Source organism: Coregonus clupeaformis, chromosome 14, assembly GCF_020615455.1.
Source record: "Coregonus clupeaformis isolate EN_2021a chromosome 14, ASM2061545v1, whole genome shotgun sequence".
In the NCBI taxonomy this organism is placed as follows: Eukaryota; Metazoa; Chordata; class Actinopteri; order Salmoniformes; family Salmonidae; genus Coregonus; species Coregonus clupeaformis.
The window spans coordinates 39,508,190-39,530,555 of NC_059205.1; the positions used below are offsets into that span (position 1 = coordinate 39,508,190).

Here is a 22,366-nt window from a genome sequence, read left to right on the forward strand (position 1 = left end):
TGCCTTAATTACAACCGACAGTGGGCCTGGGTTGGAAAATTAATGGTGTTTTCACTGCGGACACGTAATTTGAATTGTTATGGAAAGTTCAATTGAATCTAATCCCACTGTCTGGAACTGTCAGTCTGAGGAATTCCTGGGTGAAGTTTACATTAAGTGCATAATTGCTGGCAGACCAAGTCATTCGTCAAGGTGACATTTCCCATTAGTCTCAGTCGTGTGATGCATGTAGTGTATGTGAGATGTGTATGTGTGAGTCCCCCACATCTTGAGTGGTCTTTTTCTGAGCTACACTGATTAGCCTGAAGAGTATCACATGGAGAGAACAGAGTAGGGGTGGGCATACGGGAACACATACTGTAGAGACAACAGTGGCAAAGAGACTCATTTTCAGTGACGTGGGGATAATACAGACACAAAAGCTGCAGTAGGTAGGTGGAAACTGTGAACCAACTGAGGGTGTTAAGTCTGAAAACTGAGGGACTTCCTAATCTAGATGCTATACACGAGACACCCACAGGTCTACGCCCTCAAAAAACCTACAAGCAGGGATTTCAACAACCAAATGTTTATGGACATAGTAGATAGATAGAAGTTTGTGAATGATGGTTTGGTGAGGTTTGAGTGATCACAGAACCATACATACATGTGGTGACGGTGGCGGATACGGGCTGGCTGCGGCCTTGGTCCCTCAGAGCTACCAGGTTGACGGTGTACTCCTCCCCTGGCCTCAGGCCTGTCTGGTGGAACGAAGTGATGGTGCTGGGTAGCTGGGCTGTCATCCCTCCATCATTGTCCTGTCAGAGAACACAGACAGGCAGAACCCTCTGGCTTCACTTGGGCTCCTCTTGTCATATATAGTATGGTTTCCAAATGGAACCCTATTCCCTATATAGTGCACTACTTAACATAGGCTCTAGTCGAAAGTAGTGCGCTATAAAAGGAACTGGGTGCAATTTGGGACACATTTCTGTCTTCACTCTCATATACATACACAGGTAAACAACCCAACCTGCTGTCCATGCAGGAGTGATTTATGGTTCCACCTGGGCTACTCCTGGACAGATGGTAGTGCAGGGGAAGGATCTGAACAAACCTCAACCCTCACTGCTCTGACGAGCACCAAGCTATGGCATCCATAAATATGATATTGTGATTGACTTTATGATAAATTCACCTCGTGTTAGTTGTTCTTTTGGCGGTTAAGCTCCAGGTCTGTTAAGAGTTCTGTGCTAAATGTCATTGTAAAAAGGGTCATCCACATAATATTTGATTGACAGGTTGATGATTGATTGATTGATTGACTGATTGATTGACTAACTGACTGACTGCCTGCCTGCCTGGCTGATTGAAAAGTGAACAATCCTGATAAGAACATTGGTATGAATATGTAATATTGCCGGGCCACTTTGTCTCAAATCAAATCAAATCAAATGTTATTGGCCACATGCGCCGAATACAACAGGTGCAGACATTACAGTGAAATGCTTACTTACAGCCCTTAACCAACAGTGCATTTATTTTTAACAAAAAAGTAAGAATAAAACAACAGTAGGGAGGCTATATATACAGGGGGGTACCGGTGTAGAGTCAATGTGCGGGGGCACCGGCTAGTTGAGGTAGTTGAAGTAATATGTACATCTGGGTAGAGTTAAAGTGACTATGCATAAATAATTAACAGAGTAGCAGCAGCGTAAAAGGATGGGGTGGGGGGGCAGTGCTATTGTCCGGGTAGCCATGATTAGCTGTTCAGGAGTCTTATGGCTTGGGGGTAGAAGACTTGGCGCTCCGGTACCGCTTGCCGTGTGGTAGCAGAGAGAACAGTCTATGACTAGGGTGGCTGGAGTCTTTGATAATTTTGAGGGCCTTCCTCTGACACCGCCTGGTATAGAGGTCCTGGATGGCAGGAAGCTTGGCCCCCGTGATGTACTGGGCCGTACGCACTACCCTCTGTAGTGCCTTGCGGTCGGAGGCCAAGCAGTTGCCATACCAGGCGGTGATGCAACCAGTCAGGATGCTCTCGATGCTCAGATAACAGCTGTTGGTGTAGGGTGGTGGGTGAGCCCTCATCTCTCATTGCTTTTGGCATTGTGAACTCTTGTTTGTCCCTAGCCACTGCTTTTATGCTCACATCCATTACGATATTGTCAAGTTTCAGGGCGCTTTTGGATTGATTCCACAGAGGTTGAGACTCTGACTTCTAATATGATTTCCCAAGTGACGACATTGAGGTTGAACCCCTCAAACCCCTATGGGAAAGGAGATAGCTAGCAGACAAAGTCTCTTAGGCAGCCTCACACCCAATGATGTAGATTGAAGAGCACTGTGACCCAACTACTCCCATGCCGTTTGGTATTCATAGCCTGTCACTTCCAAAAGAGCTTTCCAAGTTTATTTCCATGGCATTTATGCTTTTCATCTAAAAGCCCCAGACTTAAAGTCTTTGAGCCCAGCCAAACTTCTGTCCTTCCTTGCCGGGAACACCTAAATGAGAAAGCCAATTATGGAGAGAGGTACTGAGGATTAGAGTACCTGGTGTTTATAGTGGGAATTAAATGGAAAGCTTTGCTAACTTTGAACCTGTGGCTAATATGGTTATGAGTTTGAAGATGGCTCCTGCTTGCTGATCCACCTAATTGTCAATAAGCCTTGGGCAATCCATCATCTAATTTGGCAGAGACTTTAAGTTGAACGGTGAGAAATCAATCCCCCTCCCAATAATAATATAATAATACTTGTAGGATTGGTTTTCATCTTTAGCTGACAATCTGTGGATACTATACGATTAGAAAGGTTCAAAATGTATGTAAAACATGGAAACCAAAAGAGGGTGGTCTATGGTGACAGGTGGGATGGGTTGAGAGTGGCTGAGGGGTGGGATTAAAGAGCTTATGTTTGGTAATGTATTATTGTTATGTGACTGCTTTATATAAAAGTGTATGTAAAATGTATATATAAAATGTATGTATATGTAGCCTAAAAGCTGTGAAAAAAAAGCAAAAAATATATTTGTCCTCCGAAGAGGGGCTGGGAAGTGGGGTGGGGGGGTGGTGGATGGGTTAATACAAATAAAAAAAATATATACAAATTAATCATCCTCCTAGTCAAAATCTAGCCAAGGATTGGCATATCAAAAATGCATGTTAAATTTGGTTTGGCAATATAATGTAGGTACAGTGGGGAGAACAACTATTTGATACACTGCCGATTTTGCAGGTTTTCCTACTTACAAAGCATGTAGAGGTCTGTAATTTTTATCATAGGTACACTTCAACTGTGAGAGACGGAATCTAAAACAAAAATCCAGAAAATCACATTGTATGATTTTTAAGTAATTAATTTGCATTTTATTGCATGACATAAGTATTTGATACATCAGAAAAGCAGAACTTAATATTTGGTACAGAAACCTTTGTTTGCAATTACAGAGATCATATGTTTCCTGTAGGTCTTGACCAGGTTTGCACACACTGCAGCAGGGATTTTGGCCCACTCCTCCATACAGACCTTCTCCAGTTCCTTCAGGTTTCGGGGCTGTCGCTGGGCAATACAGACTTTCAGCTCCCTCCAAAGATTTTCTATTGGGTTCAGTTCTGGAGACTGGCTAGGCCACTCCAGGACCTTGAAATGCTTCTTACGGAGCCACTCCTTAGTTGCCCTGGCTGTGTGTTTCGGGTCGTTGTTATGCTGGAAGACCCAGCCACGACCCATCTTCAATGCTCTTACTGAGGGAAGGAGGTTGTTGGCCAAGATCTCGCGATACATGGCCCCATCCATCCTCCCCTCAATACGGTGCAGTCGTCCTGTACCCTTTGCAGAAAAGCATCCCCAAAGAATGATGTTTCCACCTCCATGCTTCATGGTTGGGATGGTGTTCTTGGGGTTGTACTCATCCTTCTTCTTCCTCCAAACACGGCGAGTGGAGTTTAGACCAAAAAGCTCTATTTTTGTCTCATCAGACCACATGACCTTCTCCCATTCCTCCTCTGGATCATCCAGATGGTCATTGGCAAACTTCAGACGGGCCTGGACATGCGCTGGCTTGAGCAGGGGGACCTTGCGTGTGCTGCAGGATTTTAATCCATGACGGCGTAGTGTGTTACTAATGGTTTTCTTTGAGACTGTGGTCCCAGCTCTCTTCAGGTCATTGACCAGGTCCTGCCGTGTAGTTCTGGGCTGATCCCTCACCTTCCTCATAATCATTGATGCCCCACGAGGTGAGATCTTGCATGGAGCCCCAGACCGAGGGTGATTGACCGTCATCTTGAACTTCTTCCATTTTCTAATAATTGCGCCAACAGTTGTTGCCTTCTCACCAAGCTGCTTGCCTATTGTCCTGTAGCCCATCCCAGCCTTGTGCATGTCTACAAATTTATCCCTGATGTCCTTACACAGCTCTCTGGTCTTGGCCATTGTGGAGAGGTTGGAGTCTGTTTGATTGAGTGTGTGGACAGGTGTCTTTTATACAGGTAACGAGTTCAAACAGGTGCAGTTAATACAGGTAATGAGTGGAGAACAGGAGGGCTTCTTGAAGAAAAACTAACAGGTCTGTGAGAACCGGAATTCTTACTGGTTGGTAGGTGATCAAATACTTATGTCATGCAATAAAATGCAAATTAATTACTTAAAAATCATACAATGGGATTTTCTGGATTTTTGTTTTAGATTCCGTGTCTCACAGTTGAAGTGTACCTATGATAAAAATGACAGATCTCTACATGCTTTGTAAGTAGGAAAACCTGCAAAATCGGCAGTGTATCAAATACTTGTTCTCCCCACTGTATTTCAAAAGAAAGCCTCCTGAGACAGAAGCCACCTGAGCTGACAAAGGCAGGTTTTATTGTACAGTTTGTTTGTTGTTTTTGTTGTTGTTGCTCTTCAGCATACTGCCGTGTACAGTATCATGCTGCTCTTCCCAGAACATTGCCAACCCTGTTCTGAATGTTTTGAAGCCAAAGTGACTGAATGTTTTCATCTCTATGGGGAATCTGCATATGCATGTTGACTGAGTATTTTCTTGTTCCTGAATAATTGTTTATTTTCATAAAAACTGTAGGCGTGGTACATGTCAAAATATGTATTGTGTTGATTCATGTTTTGTCCAACTTCTGTTTTGTTCAAAATATGTCAGGTGTTGGAACCAAACTTATTTTCCAATCGTTTCATTCTGAACAGAACCATTACTTTTTTAGTTCCGTTCCACAGTTCCGACCTGCAAAATAAAGTTCTAAACAGGTTCGAACCCCCCCAAAATTACTGATTTATATACACCGAACAGAAATATAAATGCAAAATGCAATAATTTCTAAGATTCTACTGAGTAACAGTTCATATAATAAAATCAGTAAATTTAAATAAATTCATTAGGTCCTAATCCATGGATTTCACATGACAGGGAATATAGATATGCATCTGTTGGTCACAGATACCTTTAAAAAAAAGTAGGGGGGTGGATCAGAAAACCAGTCAGTATCTGGTGTGACTACCATTTGCCTCATGCAGCGCAACACATCAATCGCATAGAGTTGATCAGGCTGTTGATTGTGGCCTGTGGAATGTTGTCCCACTCCTATTCAATGGCTGTGCGAAGCTGCTGGATATTGGCGGAAACTGGAACATGCTGTCATACACTTCGATCCAAAGCATCCCAAACATGCTTAATGGGTGACATGTCTGGTGAGTATGCAGGCCATGGAAGAACTGGGACATTTTCAGCTTCCAGGAATTGTGTACAGATCCTTGCGACATGGGGTTGTGCATTATCATGCTGAAACATGAAGTGATGGCGGCAGATGATTGGCACAACAATGGCCCTCAGGATCTCGTCACGGTATCTCTGTGCATTCAAATTACAATTGATAAATTGCTATTGTGTTTGTTGTCTGTAGCTTATGCCTGCCCATACCATAACCCCACCGCCACCATGGGGCACTCTGTTTACAACGTTGACATCGGCAAACCGCTCGCCCACACAACGCCATACATGCTGTCTGCCATCTGCCCTGTACAGTTGAAACCGGGATTCATCTGTGAAGAGCACACTTTTCCAGCATGCCAGTGGCCATCGAAGGGGAGCATTTGCCCACTGAAGTCGGTTACGACGCCAAACTGCAGTCAGGTCAAGACCCTGGTGAGGACGACGAGCACGCAGATGAGCTACCCTTAGACGGTTTCTGACAGTTTATGCAGAAATTCTTTGGTTGTGCAAACCCACAATTTCATCAGCTGTCTGGGTGGCTGGTCTAAGACCATCCCACAGGTGAAGAAGCTGGATGTGAAGGTCCTAAGCTGGCGTGGTTACACATGGGCTGCGGTTGTGAGGCCGGTTGGATGTACTGCCAAATTCTCTAAAACGGCTTATGGTAGAGAAATTGACATTAAATTTTCTGGCAACAGCTCTGGTGGACATTCCTGCAGTCAGTATGCCAATTGCAATTTCCCTCAAAACTTGAGACATCTGTGGCATTGTGTTGTGTGACAAAACTGCACATTTTAGAGTGGCCTTTTTTTGTCCCCAGTACAAGGTACGCCTGTGTAATGATCATGCTGTTTAACCAGCTTCTTGATATGCCACACATGTCAGGTGGATGGACTATCTTGGCAAAGGAGAAATGCTCACTAACAGGGATGTGAACAAATTTGTGGAACATTTTTTATAGAAGTAAGCTTTTTGTGCTTATGGAAAATTTCTGGGATCTTTTATTTCAGCTCATGAAACATGGGACCAACACTTTACATGTTGAATTTATATTTCTGTTCAGTGAGGTTCCTTTCTGTTCCTTTTAAAACCTCTGAAATCTTTTTTTCTTACATTCACTCAACATTAAATTACTTCACCAATTAGTGCGGAGAAGGCAGCTTGCTATGGAGCGGGCAAGCTATAGCTAGTTGTTTACATGCGCAATGGACAGACAAGGAAGTATAGGGCGCGAGATGCGACTGAAATTCTGCGGGTGGGAGCGAGAGCGAGAGAGGGTGGAGGAGGAGAAGGCTTGGCCGAAGCACTGGGCATCTTGTTATGACATGCATTATTGTAGTTAGTAAATCCAATGTGAATCGTGACAACTATAGTATCCTTAACTAGCATTGAAAAAGTTAACCCATTCTTCTCTAATTAAAAATCTCTCTCCCTAATTTCTGAATCACGCTTGTAACGTCAGTAGGCTACAGTAGAATATGCATCGGAGGGGGAGTGGCAGGTAGCCTAAATAATATGCCATTTAGCAGACGCTTTTATCCAAAGCGACTTACAGTCATGCGTGCATACATTATTTTATTTTTTTTGTGTATGGGTGGTCCCGGGGATCGAACCCACTACCTTGGCGTTACAAGCGCCGTGCTCTACCAGCTGAGCTACAGAGGACCACGCCTACACACGCACACACACTGGCATAGATGTTCAGCTGTCAGACAGACACTGGAATACGTTTCTAAGTGACAGGGTGAGGGCTTTGCATAGGCACTTTGTTGCGTTTTTTGTGGGACTGGGAAAAAATGCCCGGAACGTTAAATAATGTTATTAACCGGTTCCCATGCTTTTAAAAGAATGGTTCTGTTCCAGAACAGTATAGATCACTTTCATTCCCGGTTCTGATTTTGTTCCTTGAAAAATTTTATTTTCCGGTTTTCTGTTTTGTTCCCTGAACCGGTTCCAAACCCTGGTTTTAACAAGGTCCAATGCAGCTGTTTTTAAAATGTATCTCAATATCAAATCATTTCTGGGTAACAATTAAGTACACAATATAAACAAAAGTATGTGGACACCCCTTCAAATTAGTGGATTCGGCTATTTCAGCCACACCCGTTGCTGACAGGTGTATAAAATCGAGCACATAGCCATGCAATCTCCATTGACAAACATGGCAGTAGAATGGCCTTACTGAAGAGCCCAGTGACATCAGAGGGGGAGGAGCAGGTAGCCTACACACACAGGAACATATTTTCAGCTGTCAGACACTGGAATACATTTCTGAGTGACAGAGTTAGGGCTTTGCATAGGCGCCTTGTAGCGTTTTTTTGTGGGGGAAAAATGCCCGGAACGTAAAATAACGTTATTAACCAGTTCCCATGCTTTTAAAATAATGGTTCTGTTCCGGAACAGTATAGATAACTTTGGATCCTGGTTTGGATTTGTTCTTTTCAGGTTCTGTTACCTGAACTGAAATATGTTCACCTAAATCCCTAGACCAAGACAGATTATCTGCAGTATAGGGGATTCCAGAGATTGTAGGTACAAAGTAACAAATCATATCTACCATTCACTCTGCATTCATTCAAATGGTTTAGTTACAGTATGCGGCTAAAGTTGAATATCCATCCACATCTGTCCTCTCTGCCTGTGAAACCTTACCTTGGGAATGAAGCTTATTTCCCAGCCATCAAATGAGTAGTAGAAAGGTTGCCACTGCACCTCCACGGACGTCTCCGTGATGGATTTGAAGAGTAAACCGTCTGGATTTGAGAGATCTAGGAGGCAAGGAAAGATGTATTATAGGCGTCCATCTTCTGTATGCTCAATAAATCACCCTCTTTACAGAGGCAGAGACAATTCCTCTCTGGGGATAGGGGCAGGGGGAAGAATACCTCACCCTGTGGTTAAACCATGTTTCTTTCATATTGGAGGGCAGGCCAGGCAGCAGGTGCACATCCAATGTTTTTAAACAAACTGTTGAATACTGTGGTGGTTAGCATAGCCCCTATGTAAACATTTTCTTCATTGGGTAAGCTTTGATCTATAAACACGTCATAATGAAAACATAATGTCCAAATACACTAGATCAGTCTTACACATATATATTTTTTAATCTTGTCTCATCACTGCAACGGGCTCTGGAGGCAAAGGTCAAGCCATGCATCCTCCGAAACATGACCCACCAAACCATGCTTGTTAACAACCGTCCGCATCAATGTGTCAGAGGAAACACTGTTCAACTGACAACAGCCTGCAGGCACCTGGCCCACCACAAGGAGTCGCTAGAGCGTGATGAGCCAAGTAAAGCGCCCCTGGCCAAACCTTCTCCTAACCCGGACGATGCTGGGCCAATTGTGCACCGCCCTATGGGACTCCCAATCATGGCCAGTTGTGATGCAGCCCAGGATTGAACCCGGGACTGTAGTGACGCCTCTAGCACTGGGATAGTGCCTTAGACCACTGCGCCACTCGGGAGGCCCACTAGATGAGGCCTAATCAGAAGGACTAAAATAGATATGCAAATAACTAACTAAGTAAAGCTTCACAACTATACTGTATTATAGGTAGAAAAAACCTTGAGCAGAATTGCATGAACATACTCTTGTCAGCTTTAATTTTCTCTACTGAATTGACTTTATTATTTCAAAATTAGTGATCATGTCAGAACCAGGAGTGTTGCCTGCTGATGAGAATTGTAACTTTTAGCGAAGGCACAATCATTCCAGGACAGATAAATGCATGTTTAATATATTTTTTTAATGCTTTCCATTCTGGGCCGGAGTGTGAGTTTTGCATATGTCTGAGAAGCATTGACTGGAAACTAAGAGCCTGCAGCAATTTGCCAATCTGACATTTATACCCTGCAGGTGGCAGGAGTCTAATCACATCCTGTTGGCAAAGATCGGCGTCCTCCTTCCAACAGGATTTCACTCAAGATGTGGCTGTGAACGTATATGTGAGTTTTTGCATTGTTGTTGTCAAACACTTGAGAAGTGTTTAAGTGAGGACAAGATGTACACCTAGGATAATGTATGATAATGGTTACTTTGTTTGAAGGTGAAATATAAGTGGCATGTTTTTTTCATAGCATCCATCATGCAGTCCCTTATGTGTGTGAAAAGTGTTTTGATACTGCATCTCACCCGTCTGTGACGGTACACTCAACCTTCTTAGACCATTTTACTGAAAAGGAAGAAGTATTGTAAGTAGAAGGTGGCAATCTGTTGACACCTGAAAGGAAAACTAAGCAGAAAATAAATACATTGTGGAGGACTTTGTAAGTCGCTCTGGATAAGAGCGTCTGCTAAGTGACGTAAATGTAAATGTAAATGACTTAAAGGGGTAATCTGCGATTGGTACATACATTTTGAGAATGTTTTATTATTTATATATAGGCCTACCCATTGATTCTTGAAGAATGTAAATTATAAATCACCAGATTGCCCCTTTAAGCGTAGGTCCACTTGGTATGATGAGGCCTGAATAAAATTATAGAAAATGGCTGCCTGTTGTACTCACAGGTTGACACCTGAGCGTTGGTAGCGACACTGATGACGTTGTTGAGCACAGCGTAAACGTTGATGTTGTACTCGATGCCAGGCTCCAGGTCTGGGATACTGCAGGTGGTAGTGTTCCCAGGGATCCTGATCTCCAGCTGGACCCCACCTGGGCTGGTGGCCATGTAGGTGACCAGGTAGTCCGTCATCAACACCGACCCCTCCCACTCCAGGTCAATGGTACACTCCGTCACTCCCCGCACGCGCAGGTTCAGAGCAGGAGCCACTGTGGGTGAGACGTAATTTACATAGTGTGAAATCAAAACCTTGCAACCTTGCAGGACCATGCATTACATTACATCCAGCAGGTGATCTTATTCATTCTTGCTCAGTCCCACTTGACCCACCTGCATAAACAACAGATTCTGATTTGCACTTGACTTCCAATTGCGTGTTGAATGCAAAATGCAGAGAAAACAAACAGTGCAAGACCTGTTCATTTTAACTTACAATACACCAGTGGTGCCACCACCACAACTAAGCTTGCAAATGAGAGTGGATTTGTGGAAGGCTTTGATGTTCTTGGGGGCAACGGAGACAGAGCCAGGCCATAAACCTGAGAGGGTTTGAGTGTAGAATGCAAATGAAGCCCTGCATAAACAAGAGTGGATAAGTTTACAGCTCAATCGGAGAGAGTGAGTAACAGATATTGTCCTGAAGGCAGCTAGTGGTGTGGGACTTTCCTCTGTAGATTGAGCTCAGTGGTGGTGGTGGTGGTGGTGGAGTATTAAGCCCTCCTTGGGGAGCCGTTGAGGGACTCGAGGAAGCGTTTGAGTTACTTCCACACGAACACGACAGATGGAACCGAGCCTGCCTCCTCCTCAAGACTGACCCTGGAGTGAGGAAAACTCCTGCGGCATTCACTTAGGAAGATTTATCGCATGGACCAGATTCAGTCTTAAGTAAGACACAAAAAACTGAACCAGTGGTAAAGTGATTGATATGGGGTATAGGGAGTGAGCACTGTAACTAAGCCTTCCAACAGAATGAAGGACACCCACAAGAGAGTGCCCACGTGAAGCAGTGCTTAGATCTTTAGAGCAGCGGTCCTGCTGAAGGGCTTTGGGTACATTCCAAAAGGCATCCTATTCTCTTAATAGTGCACTACAATGGGCTCTGGTCAAAATAAGTGCACTATAAAGGGAATAGGGTGCCATTTAGGACGCATTATATGTGCCAGGACAGACCCTCCCTCCACTGCTATGTCTGCCTCTCATTAATCACTCTTTCATTTGGATGGATGATCCATCATGGATCAACAGAGAAAGGAGGGGAGTGAACCGCTGCACTGCTGCACTGCGTTACACTGGGGTCATGTGGGTCAGAATTCTGGCATGATGAGGCCAAGGCCCCACAGCACAGCTGAGGACCACATCACATCATTGTTTTTTGTTTCCATCCACTTAACTTGTTATTGCTCACAGGAAACAGCCTTCACTGCTTGACTGATCTTCTGTTTACGGAGTAGTGGTTGGCCCTCCAATATTGTATATTAGGACAAAACACAATTAGTAGAAGGGGTGAACTCCCTCAACTCATCTCATATTGTTGTATTGGGTTTAGACTGATGATGTGAGTAATTATAGGAGCGTGGTTGGAGTTTAGTGTTTAGGGACTGTTTATCAGAGATGGGATTATAAATAGGTCATAGGTCATTGTATTACACTAATATTATGGAAGATAATAAACAGCATTGTATAAACAGCAAAAATTGGGTTATCCTAAAAATTCTGCGCAAAAATGGAAAAGGGTGATCCAAAATGCAGATGTCATGAAGACTGAATAGAATAAATAAAAATAAATTGTCATTTAATGCAGCTGTGCTACTGTATGAAGTCAAGGCTTTGTCAAAAAATATGTTTAAGTCAAGATTGTTGGTTCTATTTTTGTGGGGCATTCTGGATGGCAAGGTCATTGATGTGTTCTCTCTGGCTGAAAATGGCTGTCAGTCAGTGAACAACTCTATTAACAAGAGGTGACAGGATGGACAGGCTCACATGCAACCTGACTACTAGTGAGAGCTCCTGTATTTCTCTGGCACAAACTTCAAACCATTTGCATTAGGTGTATTTGTTTTTGTGGGGTGGGGGGCTAAAAACTATTTTTAAAACCTTTTAGTCATGCATAATAATTTTTCAATGGGAAAATTTGCAAAAGTGTAATGATGAATAGCATTTTGAATGGTAATCTCATCATGTGAATGCAGCTGCTTTGATTTTACATTTTAATCTTGCCAAATGCCTAATTTAAATTCCATAGTCTCATTATTCTCATAGCAGGAGAAAATGGGGCCACAAAAGCATATCCTGATTTTTCTACTTTGATAATGTGAAACACTTACAATGCCTGCCACCCTATGAGCCCTGAATAGGTAATTGAATGGCCTATTTTTGTATTCTGCAACCTCCCTCACACGTGCCATTGCTACTTTAACTCTAATTGCAAAGAAATAAGCAATTTTGGCTTTGGCGAGTCCTGCTGAAAATGAAAGGGAATGAGGTAGAGGATAGGTAATATGATTTGTTCTTTTTTCCTTTCTCTTGAGATGACAGCTGTCTACAGCAATAGGGGGGATCAGAAGCCTTACTGAGAACTGCTGTGAACCCAAGCTAGCTTGATTCAGATATTGTCTCAGCTTAGGTTAATGTGACACATCTTGCCCAGTGAATGTGACTTTTGACAAATGAATGCTGTTACACCGCGAGCCGTCACCAATTTTATAGCTACTGTTTGAAGCACAGGGTGTTTGCAAGAGGTGTTTGACTCTAGGAGTCCTGTTTTTGGTCAAGAGCTGTGGATTCAGCTGCTATTGCATGGAGAGCATTTCTATTATCTGGAAATACACCATTCTTGGAAGTATTTTCCAGATAATAAAAGCTTATATATCCCCAAAGAACCAATTGCAGACTGAGACCACTGCTTACCATAACCTCTGTGAAAATTAACTTTCTCTAGATATGATTGGATGCAGAGCCTTATGGCCAGTTTACATTGTGACGTAATTCATTATGCTGGATGTCATCTTCATGCAATCTCTGCTACTGGACGGAGAGCATTGGGTTCCACGTTGCAAGACAATGTGGAGGAGAGTCTCTCGTCAGAGATTTTGGGAGATTGCAAAATATGACCTTTTTATTCAAGACAGGAGAACGAAGGTTACATATGTGACCATGTTATGTGACCTAATGGATCACTCCAATATATTGGTATCACTCCGCAGCAGAGGGATACAACCGAGGTGTGGATTTATAGATTTACTCCTGTGTACATTTTTGTCACTGCTGGGTTCCGCCCCTATATAAAGACCCCATGGCCGCGACACACGTTCTCTACATCATTTTTGAGGCGCCTCTAGCACCGCAGTATGAAAATGTATGCACTCACTAACTGTAAGTCGCTCTGGATAAGAGCGTCTGCTAAATGACTAAAATGTAAAAATGTAGAGGATTGGAGAGAACAAGTATTTGATACACTGCCGATTTTGCAGGTTTTTCTACTTACAAAGCATGTAGAGGTCTGTAATTTTTTATCATACGTACACTTCAACTGTGAGAGACGGAATCTAAAACAAAAATCCAGAAAATCACATTGTATGATTTTTAAGTAATTAATTTGCATTTTATTGCATGACATAAGTATTTGATCACCTACCAACCAGTAAGAATTCCGGCTCTCACAGACCTGTTAGTTTTTCTTTAAGAAGCCCTCCTGTTCTCCACTCATTACCTGTATTAACTGCACCTGTTTGAACTCGTTACCTGTATAAAAGACACCTGTCCACACACTCAATCAAACAGACTCCAACCTCTCCACAATGGCCAAGACCAGAGAGCTGTGTAAGGACATCAGGGATAAAATTGTAGACATGCACAAGGCTGGGATGGGCTACAGGACAATAGGCAAGCAGCTTGGTGAGAAGGCAACAACTGTTGGCGCAATTATTAGAAAATGGAAGAAGTTCAAGTTCAAGATGACGGTCAATCACCCTCGGTCTGGGGCTCCATGCAAGATCTCACCTCGTGGGGCAAGGTCCCCCTGCTCAAGCTAGCGCATGTCCAGGCCCGTCTGAAGTTTGCCAATGACCATCTGGATGATCCAGAGGAGGAATGGGAGAAGGTCATGTGGTCTGATGAGACAAAAATAGAGCTTTTTGGTCTAAACTCCACTCGCCGTGTTTGGAGGAAGAAGAAGGATGAGTACAACCCCAAGAACAGCATCCCAACCATAAAGCATGGAGGTGGAAACATCATTCTTTGGGGATGCTTTTCTGCAAAGGGGACAGGACGACTGCACCGTATTGAGGGGAGGATGGATGGGGCCATGTATCGCGAGATCTTGGCCAACAACCTCCTTCCCTCAGTAAGAGCATTGAAGATGGGTTGTGGCTGGGTCTTCCAGCATGACAATGACCCGAAACACACAGCCAGGGCAACTAAGGAGTGGCTCCGTAAGAAGCATCTCATGGTCCTGGAGTGGCCTAGCCAGTCTCCAGACCTGAACCCAATAGAAAATCTTTGGAGGGAGCTGAAAGTCCGTATTGCCCAGCGACAGCCCCGAAACCTGAAGGATCTGGAGAAGGTCTGTATGGAGGAGTGGGCCAAAATCCCTGCTGCAGTATGTGAAAACCTGTTCAAGACCTACAGGAAACGTATGATCTCTGTAATTGCAAACAAAGGTTTCTGTACCAAATATTAAGTTCTGCTTTTCTGATGTATCAAATACTTATGTCATGCAATATAATGCAAATTAATTACTTAAAAATCAAACAATGTGATTTTCTGGATTTTTGTTGTAGATTCCGTCTCTCACAGTTGAAGTGTACCTATGATAAAAATTACAGACCTCTACATGCTTTGTAAGCAGGTAAATCTGCAAAATCGGCAGTGTATCAAATACTTGTTCTCCCCACTGTGGGTCACATAACCGTGGTTACATACGTAGCCTTTGTTATGTTTCATTATATTGGATCACTCCAATATATTGGTGTACCCGTACCAGATGAAGTTGGTGCTAGAGGGACCTGGCCAGCCAGTGGCGAAGTCCCAGCGCGGAACCGAGACGCAGGGGCCATCAATGTGGAAGGGGTGTCCCGGCACAGTCCCCGGAAGGGGAGGCGATGCCCAGGACCGCTGAACCAACCGAAGAGGGAGGTGCCACATTTACCCGATAGTACCTAGCAAAGGTGCAAGAGGAAGCCCAGCTGGCCGCAGCACAAATATCAGCGAGGGGTCCTCCTCTCAGTAGAGCCCAGGACGCAGCCACACCTCGTGTTGAATGTGCCACCACAGATCCCAGCACTGGCCTGCCAGCCAGGTGGTATGCTGTTTTAATCGTGTCCACGATCCAGTGAGAGAGCCTCTGCTTTGATAGCCCAGCCCCCAGGAATCTCTCACCATAGCAGACAAAGAGCTTTGTCTGTTGTTTTCACTGACCGTGTCCGCTCCACATAGGCAGCCAGAGCCCTTGCAGTCTGCATGGTGTTCTTACGCTCTCCTGTAGTCCTAACATGGACCATTGGTGCCGTTCAGCGGCCAAGCCCACAGACTGAGGCGGATGTCTCGATCCTGCGGATGGCAACTTGTCCAGGGGTGAGGAGATCTCCAGCCGCAGGGTTATCTTCTTCAGGGGGTCAGCCACCATGGTGACACCAAAGCCCCTGAAGGACGGGGGCCGGCACCCAGGGGGACTCCACACCCAGGGGGAGCATTGTGGACAACACCCAGGGGGACTCCACACCCTCCTCCCATTTTGGCCTTTGATACCGGAAGAAGCGGCCGAGGCCGGGGAAGGGTGTGTCATGGGTCCTGCCGGGGCCCGCCTCTCCTTTGGCGCCCCAAGCGCATGGGTCCTCCAGGCACGTCCCTATGGTGGTGACAGTTGACACGCTTTGCCCCTCCCCACTGTCGTCCCTCAGCACGAGGCGATGGGGCAAGAGAGGGACCGTGTTCGGGTGCAGGTGGGTGGCGACGGTCTGTCTGCCTTGGACCTGGGCCTGAGGAGGCGGCATGAACCGTCTCAGGGTCTCCCGGTCCCTACGAACCTTATCAGTCTGCTTCAGAATGTCATCAACCCCTGGGCCAAACGTCAGCCCTGGGGTGATGGGGAGAGTGGCAAATGTGCTCTGGAGAGCAGCTGGCAGATTTTTTTTTTTTTTTTTTTTTTTAGTCATTTAGCAGACGCTCTTATCCAGAGCGACTTACAGGAGCAATTAGGGTTAAGTGCCTTGCTCAAGGGCACATCGACAGATTTTTCACCTAGTTGGCTCGGGGATTAGAACCAGCGACCTTTCGGTTACTGGCACAACGTTCTTACCCACTAAGCTACCTGCCGGGATTGGGATTGGGCCAGCCAGAGATGGCGCTGGGAGGTAACCACCTGCACCATGGCCCGTCCATTGGCGTGGGCCACATCCCTCTAGAGCAGGGAAAGCAGGCGAGACACCTCCATCGCTTCCCGGAGGAGCTCCTCTGTGCCCTCCTGCAGCTGGGGCAACAGGGTCTGCAGGTAGGCCTGCAGCAACATGGCCAAGAGAGCAGAGGGACCTATATGTGGCTTTTAAGTCGGCATCAAAGACTCTGGGGGGTCCCGGCTTCAGTCGTGGGTTCCGCCCTATAATCTCCCAGTCCGGGAGGACCATGGCAGCTATCATGGTACTCCTGAAATCCGAGTGACTTCGCGCCCGCAACATAACTCCATGGACCAGTCTCTGCTGTGAGTCGAAAGCGCCCCCTGGCAGGGCCCATCTCTCCTGCAAGGCCTTGAGGAACTCAGCAAAGATGGGGACAGATAGAGAGTCATCACTGTCCACCAGTTTGATGTCCAGTGTATTGGCTACCTGAGTGAGTAGGCTCCTCATAGCCTCTCAAGCCGCTGGGGGCCTGGTAGCCCTGCTCACGGCGCACCACTCCTGAGGGAGGGAGCTCGTCCCCAGCCTGAGCCCGAGCCTGGCCGACCCACTCGTGCATGGCCTCAAATCGCGCCAGGCGCAGGTGTTCTCAGAACACCACACAAAACAGGCATCCAGTAGGGCGCTCCACCGCCCTCTTAACGTGGCTCAAAAAAAAGATGTGTAATGGTGCCGGAGGGGATGGCTGCCGTTTTATGGACACTTAACCAACTGTGCTATTTTGTTTGTTTTTTCGCATTGTTTGTAACTTATTTTGTACATAATGTTGCTGCTACCGTCTCTTATGACCGAAAAGAGCTTCTGGACATCAGAACAGCGATTACTCACCTTGAACTGGACAAATAATTTTTCTTTAATGAGTCGGACATACAGTGGGGAAAAAAAGTATTTAGTCAGCCACCAATTGTGCAAGTTCTCCCACTTAAAAAGATGAGAGAGGCCTGTAATTTTCATCATTGGTACACGTCAACTATGACAGACAAAATGAGAAAAAAAAATCCAGAAAATCACATTGTAGGATTTGTAATGAATTTATTTGCACGTTATGGTGGAAAATAAGTATTTGGTCAATAACAAAAGTTTCTCAATACTTTGTTATATACCCTTTGTTGGCAATGACACAGGTCAAACGTTTTCTGTAAGTCTTCACAAGGTCTTCACACACTGTTGCTGGTATTTTGGCCCATTCCTCCATGCAGATCTCCTCTAGAGCAGTGATGTTTTGGGGCTGTCGCTGGGCAACACAGACTTTCAACTCCCCTCCAAAGATTTTCTATGGGGTTGAGATCTGGAGACTGGCTAGGCCACTCCAGGTCCTTGAAATGCTTCTTACGAAGCCACTCCTTCGTTGCCCGGGTGGTGTGTTTGGGATCATTGTCATGCTGAAAGACCCAGCCACGTTTCATCTTCAATGCCCTTGCTGATGGAAGGAGATTTTCACTCAAAATCTCACGATACATGGCCCCATTCATTCTTTCCTTTACACGGATCAGTCGTCCTGGTCCCTTTGCAGAAAAACAGCCCCAAAGCATGATGTTTCCACCCCCATGCTTCACAGTAGGTATGGTGTTCTTTGGATGCAACTCAGCATTCTTTGTCCTCCAAACACGACGAGTTGAGTTTTTACCAAAAAGTTATATTTTGGTTTCATCTGACCATATGACATTCTCCCAATCCTCTTCTGGATCATCCAAATGCTCTCTAGCAAACTTCAGACGAGCCTGGACATGTACTGGCTTAAGCAGGGGGACACTGCAGGATTTGAGTCCCTGGCGGCGTAGTGTGTTACTGATGGTAGGCTTTGTTACTTTGGTCCCAGCTCTCTGCAGGTCATTCACTAGGTCCCCCCGTGTGGTTCTGGGATTTTTGCTCACCGTTCTTGTGATCATTTTGACACCACGGGGTGAGATCTTGCGTGGAGCCCCAGATCGAGGGGAGATTATCAGTGGTCTTGTATGTCTTCCATTTCCTAATAATTGCTCCCACAGTTGATTTCTTCAAACCAAGCTGCTTACCTATTGCAGATTCAGTCTTCCCAGCCTGGTGCAGGTCTACAATTTTGTTTCTGGTGTCCTTTGACAGCTCTTTGGTCTTGGCCATAGTGGAGTTTGGAGTGTGACTGTTTGAGGTTGTGGACAGGTGTCGTTTATACTGATAACAAGTTCAAACAGGTGCCATTAATACAGGTAACGAGTGGAGGACAGAGTAGCCTCTTAAAGAAGAAGTTACAGGTCTGTGAGAGCCAGAAATCTTGCTTGTTTGTAGGTGACCAAATACTTATTTTCCACCATAATTTGCAAATAAATTCATTAAAAATCCTACAATGTGATTTTCTGGATTTTTTTTTCTCAATTTGTCTGTCATAGTTGACGTGTACCTATGATGAAAATTACAGGCCTCTCTCATCTTTTTAAGTGGGAGAACTTGCACAATTGGTGGCTGACTAAATACTTTTTTACCCCACTGTATAACCTACCAACGGGACATTAAAAGTAGAGTATCTCATGATAAGCTGTAGACCACACTATCTACCAAGAGAGTTTTCATCTATATTCTTCGTAGCTGTCTATTTACCAACACAAACCGATGTTGGCACTAAGACCGCAAACTGAACTGTTTACGGCCATAAGCAAACAGGAAAACGCTCATCCAGAGGCGGTGCTCCTAGTGGCCGGGGACTTTAATGCAGGGAAACTTAAATCAGTTATACCTAATTTCTACCTGCATATTCAATGTGCAACCAGATGGAAAAAAAACTCTAGACCACCTTTACTCCACACACAGAGAAACGTACAAAGCTCTCCTCGTCCTCCATTTGGCAAATCTAACCATAATTATATCCTCCTGATTCTTGCTTACAAGCAAAAACTAAAGCAGGAGGCACCAGTGACTCGATTAATAAAAAAGTGGTCAGATGAAGCAGATGCTAAGCTACAGGACTGTTTTGCTAGCACAGACTGGAATACGTTCCGGGATTTTCCAATGGCATTGAGGAGTACACCACATCAGTCACTGGCTTCATCAATAAGTGCATTGATGATGTCATCCCCACAGTGACTGTACGTGCATACTCCAACCAGAAGCTATGGATTACAGGCAACACTGAGCTAAAGGGTAAAGCTGCCGCTTTCAAGGAGCGGGACTCTAACCCGGAAGTTTATAAGAAATCCCGCTATGCCCTCCGACGAACCATCAAACAGGCAAAGCGTCAATACAGGACTAAGATCGAATCGTACTACACTGGCTCCGACGCTCATCGGATGTGGCAGGGCTTGCAAACTATTACAGACTACAAAGGGAAGCACAGCCGCGAGCTGCCCAGTGACACGAGCCTACCAGACAAGCTAAATTACTTATATGCTCGCTTCAAGGCAAGTAACACTGAAACATGCATGAGAGCATTAGATGTTCCGGATGACTGTGTGATCACGCTCTCCTTAGCCGATGTGAGTAAGACCTTTAAACAGGTCAACATTCACAAGGCCGCAGGGCCAGATGGATTACCAGGATGTGTACTCCGCGCATGCGCTGACCAACTGGCAAGTGTCTTCACAGACATTTTCAACCTCTCTAAATTTCAAGCCTCTGCCTCTAACCCTAGGAAGCTCTTTGCCACCTTCTCCTCCCTGCTGAATCCTCCTCCTCCTCCCCCTCCCTCCTCCCTCTCTGTGGATGACTTCGTCAACCATTTTGAAAAGAAGGTTGACGACAACCGATCCTCATTTATTAAGTCAAATGACACCGCTGGTCCTGCTCACACTGCCCTACCCTATGCTTTGACTTCTTTCTCCCTTCTCTCTCCAGATGAAATCTTGCGACTTGTGACGGTCGGCCGCCCAACAACCTGCTCACTTGACCCTATCCCCTCCTCTCTTCTCCAGACCATTTCCGGAAACCTTCTCCCTTACCTCACCTCGCTCATCAACTCATCCTTGACCGCTGGCCATGTCCCTTCCATCTTCAAGAGAGCGAGAGTTGCACCCCTCCTCAAAAAACCTACACTCGATCCCTCCGATGTCAACAACTACAGACCAGTATCCCTTCTTTCTTTTCTCTCCAAAACTCTTGAGCGTGCCGTCTCTAGCCAACTCTCATGCTATCTCTCTCAGAATTACCTTCTTGATCCAAACCAGTCAGGTTTCAAGACTGATCATTCAACTGAGACTGCTCTTCTCTGTGTCACGGAGGCTCTCCGCACTGCTAAAGCTAACTCTCTCTCCTCTGCTCTTATCCTTCTAGACCTATCCGCTGCCTTTGATACTGTGAACCATCAGATACTCCTCTCCACCCTCTCCGAGTTGGGCATCTCCGGCGCTGATCACTCTAGGATTGCATCCTACCTGACAGGTCGCTCCTACCAAGTGGCGTGGTGAGAATCTGTCTCCGCACCACGTGCTCTCACCACTGGTGTCCCCCAGGGCTCAGTTCTAGGCCCTCTCCTATTTTCTCTATACACCAAGTCACTTGGCTCTGTCATATCCTCACATGGTCTCTCCTATCATTGCTACGCAGACGACACACAATTCATTTTCTCCTTTCCCCCTTCTGATAACCAGGTGGCAAATCGCATCTCTGCATGTCTGGCAGATATATCAGTGTGGATGTCGGATCACCACCTCAAGCTGAACCTCGGCAAGACGGAGCTGCTCTTCCTCCCGGGGAAGGACTGCCCGCTCCATGATCTCGCCATCACGGTTGACAACTCCATTGTGTCCTCCTCCCAGAGTGCAAAGAACCTTTGCGTGACCCTGGACAACACCCTGTCGTTCTCCGCTAACATCAAAGCGTTGACCTGATCCTACAGGTTCATGCTCTACAATATTCGCAGAGTACAACCCTACCTTACACAGAAAGCGGCACAGGTCCTAATCCAGGCACTTGTCATCTCCCGTCTGGATTACTGCAACTCGCTGTTGGCTGGGCTCCCTGCCTGTGCCATTAAACTCCTACAACTTATCCAGAACGCTGCAGCCCGTCTGGTGTTCAACCTTCCCAAGTTCTCTCATGTCACCCCGCTCCTCCGCACACTCCACTGGCTTCCAGTTGAGGCTCGCATCTACTACAAGACCATGGTGCTTGCCTACGGAGCTGTGAGGGGAACGGCACCTCCTTACCTTCAGGCTCTGATCCTACACCCAAACAAGGGCACTACATTCATCCACCTCTGGCCTGCTAGCTCCCCTACCTCTACGGAAGCACAGTTCCCGCTCAGCCCAGTCAAAGTTATTCGCTGCTCTGGCACCCCAATGATGGAACAAGCTCCCCCACGACACCAGGACAGCGGAGTCATTGACCACCTTCCGGAGACACTTGAAACCCTACCTCTTTAAGGAATACCTGGAATAGTATAAAGTAATCCTTCTACCCCCCCCTCCCCCCCCCCCCCATAAAAAAAATTAAGTTGAATGCACCAATTTGTAAGTCGCTCTGGATAAGAGCATCTGCTAAATGATGTAAATGTAAATGTAACAACACATCCGCCACGCTGATCCTCAACACGGGTCCCCTCAGGGGTGCGTGCTCAGTCCCCTCCTGTACTCCCTGTTCAGTCATGACTGCATGGCCAGGCACGACTCCAACACCATCATTACGTTTTCCGATGGCCTGAACATCAACAACGACGAGACAGCCTATAGGGAGGAGGTCAGAGACCTGGCCGTGTGGTGCCAGGACAACAAGCTCTCCCTCAACGTGATCAAGACAAAGGAGATG

General features: G+C 45.7%; 1 protein-coding gene across 1 annotated transcript in view; it reads right to left on the bottom strand.

Annotated features, from left to right (window-relative positions):
• Positions 1-22,366, bottom strand: part of LOC121580913 (tenascin-R-like) — a 184,663-nt gene that overhangs the window by 47,663 nt on the left and 114,634 nt on the right. Inside the window, exons 5-7 of the mRNA XM_041896100.1 lie at positions 10,211-10,474; positions 8,351-8,466; positions 647-797 (exon numbers count right to left, since the gene is read on the bottom strand). Of these exons, the coding sequence (XP_041752034.1) occupies positions 647-797; positions 8,351-8,466; positions 10,211-10,474 (531 nt within the window). The remainder of the gene's footprint in view (positions 1-646; positions 798-8,350; positions 8,467-10,210; positions 10,475-22,366) is intronic.